At 39.7% G+C, this 9,606-nt stretch overlaps 1 protein-coding gene across 2 annotated transcripts in view; it reads right to left on the bottom strand.

Moving 5' to 3' along the window:
- Positions 1-743: 743 nt before the first annotated feature.
- PDE3A (phosphodiesterase 3A) overlaps positions 744-9,606 on the bottom strand; it is a 215,478-nt gene continuing 206,615 nt past the window's right edge. For both annotated transcript variants that reach the window (XM_063395214.1, XM_063395215.1), the window contains one exon: positions 744-8,435. In XM_063395214.1, coding sequence (XP_063251284.1) covers positions 8,188-8,435 — 248 coding nt within the window. In that variant the 3' untranslated portion in view covers positions 744-8,187. The remainder of the gene's footprint in view (positions 8,436-9,606) is intronic.

The following is a 9,606-nucleotide window of genomic DNA, read 5'->3' as shown; positions in this document are numbered from 1 at the left end:
GAAAAGAGGCTTTGAACACATGGTTGATCTAGATAATTTTTATGCAGCCATTCCAAATCAATTAGCTGAAGAGCTCTCTAGGTCTTTGATGAAAGTGGGTAAAAAAACTTTAAAAATGGGTAAAATTTTTGACAGCGGTGAGATACGTTTTTGAAATTATAAACAACGAGCAAAGACAGTAGCTAGGTGTCAATTCTAGCCCACATAAAAGACTAGTTAAATTTTACACTGAAAAATGACAGCACACTTACCAAAATAATGGCAAGAAAATTGATCTCACTCACTGATATCCCACTTCAACAGATTACTTCTGTGATTAACATGGGAACCTGTTAAGGGAACAGATTTAATTTTCCCTGGAAGCATTAGTCCCCCTGCACTGCTGTGGCTGAATGCTGCCATGTAATGCTGACCACATTCAACCTGTATGGACATCATTGAAAAATGGTTATAATGAGGCTTTCCACAGACTGGTTCAGTCACAAAGGGTTTAACATGGGATTTATTAGTGATCTGAACCAAAGTGCAGAATTCTGCTGGTAAAAGTCTCAGATATCAATAAACACAAGCTTGGGTCACTAACACCAAGCAGGGCTAGCAGCTAAAATGGTAATTCAATATATACAAGCTTTCACTGGATTTGAATCTAAAGAGGGTACAAGCCATTTGTAGTCTGAGACTTACACTGAAAGCTGGGCACCAAAAGCAATTTTGTTCAATAAAGGAAAAAGAAACACAGCCAACAGGATACCACAGAATTATATTTATGTTGTACATTTGTCTTCACATTGCAACATCCACATTGTTCATTTTGTGACAAGTATTTCTAATAATTTTGAATACATATTTACTGTATAATACATTTTACCAAGAGGCACTTCCAGTAATTCTGGCAAAAAGGAGCTTCATTATAGTGTCTAACTTACAAAACAGTAAAAATAAATAATGTTTATCTAAAAGATTTTTTTTTTCCTGTACAGAATCTATTTTGTACAAAACATTTATCAGCCATTAACTAAATCACTTAACAAATACTTGTGAAGAGAATATATTAAGTATTGCTACATGTATCGAGTGCAAGATACTAGTGAAAGGAAAAGAATTATTCTGTTTATGAAAATCACCTAAAAATACAAGGCCTTGTTCCTGAAGTGTTTAGAAAGGAGAAGCTTGGTTACAACAATATTGACAATATATAAATATAAATTAACGTATGTAGTACTTAGTGAAAAGAACACTGTGTTAAAAACTGGCGTGTACAAATCCTAAACAAGATGGCACTTTTCTGCATTGCCACTTTGGCTGGCAGTTATTTTTTAAAATATTGCTTCAAAAGAACTATAAAGGTACACAAAACCCTTTTCAAATAGAGCCATATAAAATTACACTCCCTCCACCTTTTTCTCACCTTTTGAAGTGAAAAAAAAATCAAGGAGGGATTAAATTTGTAGTACATGAGTGATTTGTGGAAACTTGCTACCATAGCTGAGATTGAATAAGCATCATTAAAATGATTTTGCCCCAAGGTCCCAGGCCAGGAGTCAAACCCCACAGGACAGGATGTAAGATGACCAAATTTCTCAGTGTTTCCTGAAGTAAAAAGAAATTTGTCTGGCCTGCTTTCAATTTTAAAATTAAAAAAATGTATAATTTGGCCCTCAAATCTGTTGGGAGTCAAGTGCTTCAATTATATTGGCACACCCAAGATTTTAATACGGAAAGGGTTGAAATCTTGCTAGGTTAATTTCTTGATTACTTTACCAAAATGGGATTTTTAATTTTTTCAGTCACATCTTCTGCATGATATACATGCATATTGTTACCCAGACAGGCCAAACTGTATACGAAAAGAATTATTTTTGAAAGGTATTTCTTCCACAACTGGAGGCAAAGGTGAAAAAAATGTGGTTTTGTTGGAAAATATCCTAGATGTTCTTCTATCAAAAGCACTAAAAAGAAAAAAAAACTGCCACCCATCAGTGAAAATGTTAATCTGTTAAACAAATGTAACCCACAGTATGAATCACGGCTTTTTTAAAAGTGAACTTAAATTACTTTCCATCATGCAAACATCTGATATTGATTATTCAAGAGAAGAAGACTTAACTTTAGAAAAGCAATGACCAAAAGTACGTTGACATGGTTGAAATATTAAAGATACCATCAACATCACACAGCAGTTATTCAGGTTGCCTTTGATCTTTTGGGACACCACCTGCAGTACTGTTCAAGGTTTACAAACATCTACTAATCAACATTTTGCATTTGAATATAGGTTCTTGTTGTGTTTCAGGATCAGGCAGGAATTTTGAAAAGGAGAGTCAGCTTTAACAGACTTCAGCAGGCTTTCTACCTAAAGCAGTATGTACACACACGGCAAACCCTTCACTGTTTTCTCTCTGACCAGATCACAGAGCTTTTTTATTTGTTTTTATGAAAGCATGGGGGAAAAATGACTAGGGTCAGAGGAGGAAAAAAAAAAAAAGGTACCACCAAGACCTCCCAACTCCTTTAAATAAATACTTAAAAGCCAAGAGCAGTTGATAATTCACAATTGTTTCAAAGCGTTCGCTGCAGTAGAGGAAGACGGCGTTGAAAATGAGCTATTATTTGATCTGATTTCTATGGATTTGTCTCAGAACAAGAGAATTCAGTCATAAAAGGACACATGGCCTGCAGCTGTGGCAAAGTCCTGCGTACCTGCTCCCATGCTTCCACACAGAAAACAGAACTATTTGTGTTTCCCCAGCTAATTCACTGCTTGGATACACCTCTTTCCACACCTGCAGATTTCAGTGGTGCTCCCTGGAGCACAGAGACTCCTCTGGCATCCAGGGCAGAGAAATTCTCCTCTGCTGCCCCATTCCCACATCTCAGACATACACACACAGCTTTGGAAGCAAGGAACCACTGGCACAGCCACCTGAAAAGCTCAAATGAAATATTCTTTTTTTCCTTTTTTTTAACTCCTCTTGCACCAAGCAAAGTTTTCCTTAATGAAGGAGAATGAGACAAGTTCAGTCAAAAATTCTTCTTGATTTGCTACATCCTTCAGCTTGCCAGACCACATCCAAGGCCAGCTGGTTTTACCTGAACTCACCAGCAGTTTTACAGGAGCAAGCACTCAGGGGAATGTCTGCACACGCCTTAAGGGACACTGCAGAGTTTCAGAATGCAAAATAATGATCAAAGAAGTATTGTTAACTGGCTCTTGCCCCCTTTTGTCATTGTGAAAATGAACTCTCTAGAAATACACCAGCACTGTTCTGTCCCCAGGCTCCTGAGGAGCCTGGATGGTCCCAAGAGCTCAGGCAGGTGCTCACTCAGGTGACATCTCCATCCCACAGAGGTGGTGTGATGCATTTTTCATCAAAGGAACACCTGCCTGCCAGGAAAATCCCACTAATGACCTCTGAATGAATCATAACTAGGTTGTAAATGGAGAATAATTCTCACACTGCTCCCTCCAACACTGGGACTCGGTATCTACCACAGCAGGGGCTAAACCCTGCTTTGATTTACCTGCAGAGGAATGTTGTTTTGTTAAAAGAAAGTGATGGAATTCAAAGAAAGATTTATCATAATAAATTGCTCTCAAAAGTACTGGTGCTATTTTGCTTTCAATCAAAGTCTGACTCCAATAATCAATAATTTTGCAAGCTCTTCCAATGCTGTCTTAAGACAGCTGTCATCTTATTTCTGTTATTCCTTCATCTGTTCAGAATCACTTAACATGTATTTTTCTCTGAGATCCCTGGACATTCTTACTTGTTGATACACTGAAAAAAAAAAAAAAAAAAGATTCCCCTGCTTGAATTAATGGGAATAATTATCTTTTCTTAAAAAGTGCCATAATTTTGACTAATACTGCAACATCAAACAGCAATTGAACTCCCAGAAACTCTCTGTTTACTCCATTTCAGCAGGGTTACATTTGCTTTCGGAAGAAAAGGAAAATAAATTTTGTTTTATAATACCTTTTTGATACTGGACTATAATTTCCTTTTCTCTTCCCCACAAAATGCTGGCTTGACTTCCCTCCTGCATGAGTACAACCCCATCAACTGGAGGAGTGATGACCCCAGCCCTGAGCTGTCAGCTGAGGAACAGCCAAGTTCTGAGGCCAACATCCTGGGCTGAGGCTGGGGAGAGCAGGCATTCCAGAGTGTATTCCTCCCTCTGGGAATGTGCTTCTGTCTCATCTTCTGCCCATGGGATGCTCACCAACTTCTCATCCTTAATTTGAAACCTTCCCTAAACACGTGGTGTTGGAGCATCTCAATAGTGACAGGACTTGTGTAGACTTTGCACAAGAACTTCATTAACACCCAGGACCACAAACCTTTTGCTGCCTTAGACTTATGGCTAAGTTTAATCAAAATTTCTTAGGATTCATTTTGAAAATTGACAAAATTCCCTGGGGTTCCAAGTCCAGCTGGGCTCAGGTTGCTGACAGCTACCCCACACCTGCTCAGCTCACAGATCAGCAGCACTGGGTGCCCACACAGAGTCCTTATGGGCTCTGCCACTGACTCATGCTCAATTTGGCAAGATCCTTGCCTTCTTCACACTGCATTCTACTTTCCAGGGCATTTCTGAAGAAAGATGGGGCCACAATTTCAGAAAGAAAAAGAAAATCTAGCAAAAAAGCCAAGAGAAATTTAGAATTTTTAAAGGAAACAAATGAACTTCATGTCCAGCATGGAATGCATAGAATGGGACTTAGGAGAGAAATTTCCTCAGATGCCAAATGATACCTTTAAAAGCATCTATTTGAACCTCTATAGCCTTATCTTTCTTGCAGATTCAGACCACCAGGATCTTAAGAAATTCTAACAGTGATACACTAATGGTAAAGACCTAAATCTATGTTTAGGCTGATGATGATGCAGAGAGAACCTCACACATGATGTCAGAATAAAAACTGTTGAAAAACCATCCTTGCTTTACTAAAAAAAGCATTTCACATTCTTGACATAAAATCTCTCTGGTATTTTCTTTTGTGTTACATCTAAGCCAACCTGGAGATTTCCTGATCATTGCTTGCCAGACATGCACATCAAAGACTGCCAATCAGATTCATGAGGAGGGGCCACCTGAGAAATTAAATTACAAACTCTTTGGAGTGGGAAAAAAAATTCACCTCTTACCAAGCTGAGCACTCACAGCTACTTCAGCTTCTTCACTGGAATTTCTTCCTAGTTTGGATAAAAGAAATCATTCTGATTTTAAGCCTGTCAGCAATTTCATCACCATAAAGGTCCAGTTCAATGACTGTCCCCATGAACAGGCTTGGGTAGCAGTGGTGTATCAATTTCTAACAGCTGCCTTACCAATGCAGAAATACTAATTAGAAGCTGACAGTAATTTTACTTAATGGCGGCCAAAAAATGATGACTAGAAAAATACAACGGTTTCATTACAGCACATTTTTAGATAACTTTTCTTAATTATTCTTAGTTCTCTTCAACCCTATGTATGCCAGTTCAGAGGACTATGTGAAACCCTACTTACAGGATTTTGCCTCATTCTTGAATGATTCTTCATAATTTTACCAACGAGCCACCCACTAACACTTGCAATAGGATTTTTTTTTATCTTCCAGCAAAGGCAATATAAAATCCAGCATTAAAATCCAGTTGCAGTGATTATGCACTGAAAATCAAGAAAGAAGTGCTTGGAGATGTGACATTTTAAAACATCTCTGTAAGTTTAATTTTTAAAGGACAGAATGAGGCATAATAAATTCTTCTCATACTATAAGGTATGCATATCACCTGTACAAGAAAAGCCCAAATAAAATGATCAAAGTGACTGAAGAGACATGAAAACAATGCAAGCTGGAATTGGTGGAGACCTGCTGAGATCTTGGAGACAACTCTTTTCTTTTGAATGAATTCTGCTATGTCCTTTCCCTTTAAAACAGCACTGCAATTTGGATCTTTGCTTTCCTGATTTCACTGAAAAACACTCCCTAAATATTCCTGCTGATAAGAGTATTCAGAACCTGCTCTGGTCACTCTGCTGAAAGACAAACACATTTTCTACTGGTAAGAGTAGGACAGGACAATATCAGGTAAATGCAACCCATAAAAACCCCAAATTCTCCTTTGAGCAAAACCTCATTCTGACAGAAACGCAAAGCAAGAAGGAACTCTGAAGTGGTAACACACACGTGTGGCTTTGATAGAGAATGTTTTCCAACATTTTGGGGAGGTGTCAACAAGATCATCAAATTTGGTGAATGTGTAACAATAGCAAAAAGTGATGGGTGTAATGACAGAAATTTAATACAGAAAGGACTTCTAAAAACTCTGCCTTTCACAAGGAATCTTACTCTCACAAGCAACCCTCTTCTTGGTAGTGGGCTGCAGAATCAAAGTAGAAAAAGCATACACAGTCAAAGGATTTCTGAGAGATACTGAAGCTTGTATATATATATATATATAACTCTTTCTGTGGGGACAAATCTCTAAATTGTGGGGTACTGGTTGGTGCTGCAGTCCCCAAGAGCATTAATATTCTAAAGCCTTGATCCTGTAGACCACTGGTTTCCCAGAGGGGTCTATAAAAATTACTCAAGACTTTATTTGTGGGGTTTGGAAATGGCTATAAAAATGTTTTTGTATTTATTTTTATAAAAATTATCTTTACAAAACAACTTTTCCCTTTTTTTCTTTTTTTTTTTTCTTAAAGATATCATTATCTACAGGAACCCATAAAAATTTTTCCATATTTACATCTAGATAGCTAATCATTGACAAATATATCGTGAAATAAAATATGGAAAGTGAATACCCAACCTTTTAAATAGACATTTGGCTCACAGCATAAACAACAGAGAAAAACAAATGAACAGAACAACAACAACAACAAAAAAGATCTGCTGTTCTTACAGGCCTGATCTTTTTCTTTCTCTCAAAAAAAAAAAAAAAAGAAAAAAAGAAAAAAAGAAAAAAAAAAGACAAAAGAAGGAAAAAAGTATATTGGTGGGATCAAACATGCTGCTTCTAAGCAGAATGCCAGCAACAAGCTGCTCACACTGAAAACCCAAGTTCTCTGGAGCTCATGTGAGTGGCTGCTGGCCCACGCAGGACCGGCACCTGCCCCCCATGCAGCTCCTGATGCACCCTTTGCCTTTTTCTGGGGAAGGCCATGGCCCCCACGCTCCCTTTCCTTTCTTTCACCACAGTTTAGCTTTGTTCTGAAAGGATATATTTGGTCATTGGTGCCCAGAGAGGCAGGGGCAGAGTGCCTGCAGCTCCCCGTGCTCTCCTGCCCGAGCGCGCGTGCAGAGCTCCAGGGAGGGCATCTCCAGGGGAACAGACTCCTGTGCCATGCAGCTCCCGCTCTGGAAACAGCCCTCCTGGCACATCCCTTTTGCCAGCAAGTCTGGGAGGTGCCAAGGAGGAGGAAGAGGAGGAGGAAGAGGAGGAGGAGGTGCCCGCACATCCGGGTAGGGCCAGAGCAGCGGCCTGCTGCCCACAGCTGGAGTGCAAACTGGTGTTGGAGGGCTATGGGAAAAGCAAAGCTCCTCAAAATTGTTCCCTTGCAGGCACGAATTCTCTAAAATTCTGGCCTTCGGTTTGTTGTGGTATAGTGGGACATGTGCTACAGCTAGTGTGGTAAGAACTCAGACCATGCTGTGCTTCCTCACGTCCACTCACACTTGCAAACACCCCCTCACTCACACATGTGTGTTGGCAGGATATATCAGCATTCATCTAAAGCTTTGGAACTTTTATCCCTCAGCATTAAGAGCAAAAGCTACTTAACTGGTACCTTACTGTTAACTGCAAATGTGCTTCAGAAGCAGCATTTCCTTAGACAACTTTCTCCTGTAAATATCACAGTGACCATAATATATCATTAAATGTATTTTGCTGAAGTGTGCAGCCAATAACCCTGGCTATATATATATATATATATTTATATATATTTATATAATTCCACCCACCCCCAAATCTCTTCAAAGAAAGTCTGTAAAGCCGGTGTTGCAGTGTGAAAGCTTCCTTGAGCATAGGAGTTTTAAACAATGTACCTCACCATAAAAAGGAAAGAGAAACAAATTAACAGCTGTAGGCGCATTATCCCATACTTCTACAGTGTTGTGTCTAAATGCTGTGCTGGCTTGAGAAAGAGTCTGTGCACGAGTCAATCTGTCTTAAAATACTGCTGTAAATATTGTCATTGGTTTGGTTCTACAGTTGTGTTCTCCTCTTCGTCCTTCTTGGCCTTCCCTTTCTCCTCCTCCTCCTCCCTGATGGCCTGGATTTGTTCTGAGGGTTGGTGCAGTGGGGATTGCTCCGTGCCTTGCTTCTCTGGCCCAGCTAACCTCTCCTCATCCTCAATCACTTTCTGCCACATCTGGTGGTTCTGAAGCAGGTGCTGAGTGATCTGACAGTAGATTTTCCTCCTCTTGAACTTCTTCTTTCCTGTAAAACACCACGTGACATTAATGGACTGGTTTCTGTTGGAGAAGGAAAAGTGACTGAAGGCAAAGAAAGCAGACAGAGTGTACTATGACAGATCTTTAAACCAAATAATTTAAACAATGTTAAAATTCAGAAAGCTGTGCCTCTCCAGATCTCGGGGAAAGCAAACTGCTTTTCCTGCACAGCTTGAGCCCCAGCTTTATCCCATCCTAAGGCTGCATGTTGCACCTGACTCTGCTACATCCTTTAATGATTATGCACAAAACATGCTGCTGAGCTCTTTCTGCTCATTTTATATCAAGTTCTTAATGACTCTGATGAACACACAATAAATTCTGTGCCCTCTTCACCCTCAGTAGATCCCTGATTTTGTTTTCCTAGGTTCCATTTTCAAAGTCATCTATTACTGCACCATTGCAGTGGAGGTTACCTTAATGCTCAAGCATAACATTGCTTTGGCACCAGCCTGAGCAATAAAGAAGTACTCAGATAGCCAAAGCTATCAGGGAGCTTGCTTCTCTTTGGTTCTGAAGCAGCAGTCCCCTACTCTCAGCCTATAAAGTGTTTTTGTCCCTGGTGGTTCTCATGCCTCCTGTCTCTACAAGTGTTTTTGTCTGAAGGGTGTTTTTTTTCCTGTTGATATAGTCTGTCCTACACAGATTGTTAACTCCTTGGCAGTACAAAGTTTGAAAAATTTTCCTGGTCATTAACAGTGGCAATGGCAGCCACAGAACAGAAATAAGAACCCCTCCAAAGACAACTGCTGATTTTTCTTTAGAGAAGGTGACGTAGAGGAATGTCTTGTACCAAATAAATTTGCGTGGATTAGCACTTGCAGGTTGCCTGAAGTATGTCTGTGTCAGGATCCAAAATGTTTAGCCCCTGAAGCTTTTGAACTGAAAACAAAGAGCTTTTCACTGAGCACAGACCAAATCCAATTCAATCCTTCATTAGAAAGCCCTTGGTTCCCTGTAGGAAACTTTCAGGTTTAGCACTAATAAGAAGACTCTACCCTGCCAATGCTACAGCAGGACATTCTCTCCTGGGTCTCCCAGGTGACCCCACATCTTGTTGCTCTCTGCAGACACCTGCTGCAGAGTTAAAATTTGTCTGAATCACTAAAGAATGAGTCTGTTTAATTCTGATACTTGCATAAAGACCTTCAGGGAAA

The sequence above is a fragment of the Prinia subflava genome, chromosome 4 (genome assembly GCF_021018805.1).
Source record: "Prinia subflava isolate CZ2003 ecotype Zambia chromosome 4, Cam_Psub_1.2, whole genome shotgun sequence".
Classification (NCBI taxonomy): Eukaryota; Metazoa; Chordata; class Aves; order Passeriformes; family Cisticolidae; genus Prinia; species Prinia subflava.
Note: the sequence above shows the minus strand (reverse complement) of the source record. Positions and strands in the feature narration are given on the sequence as shown.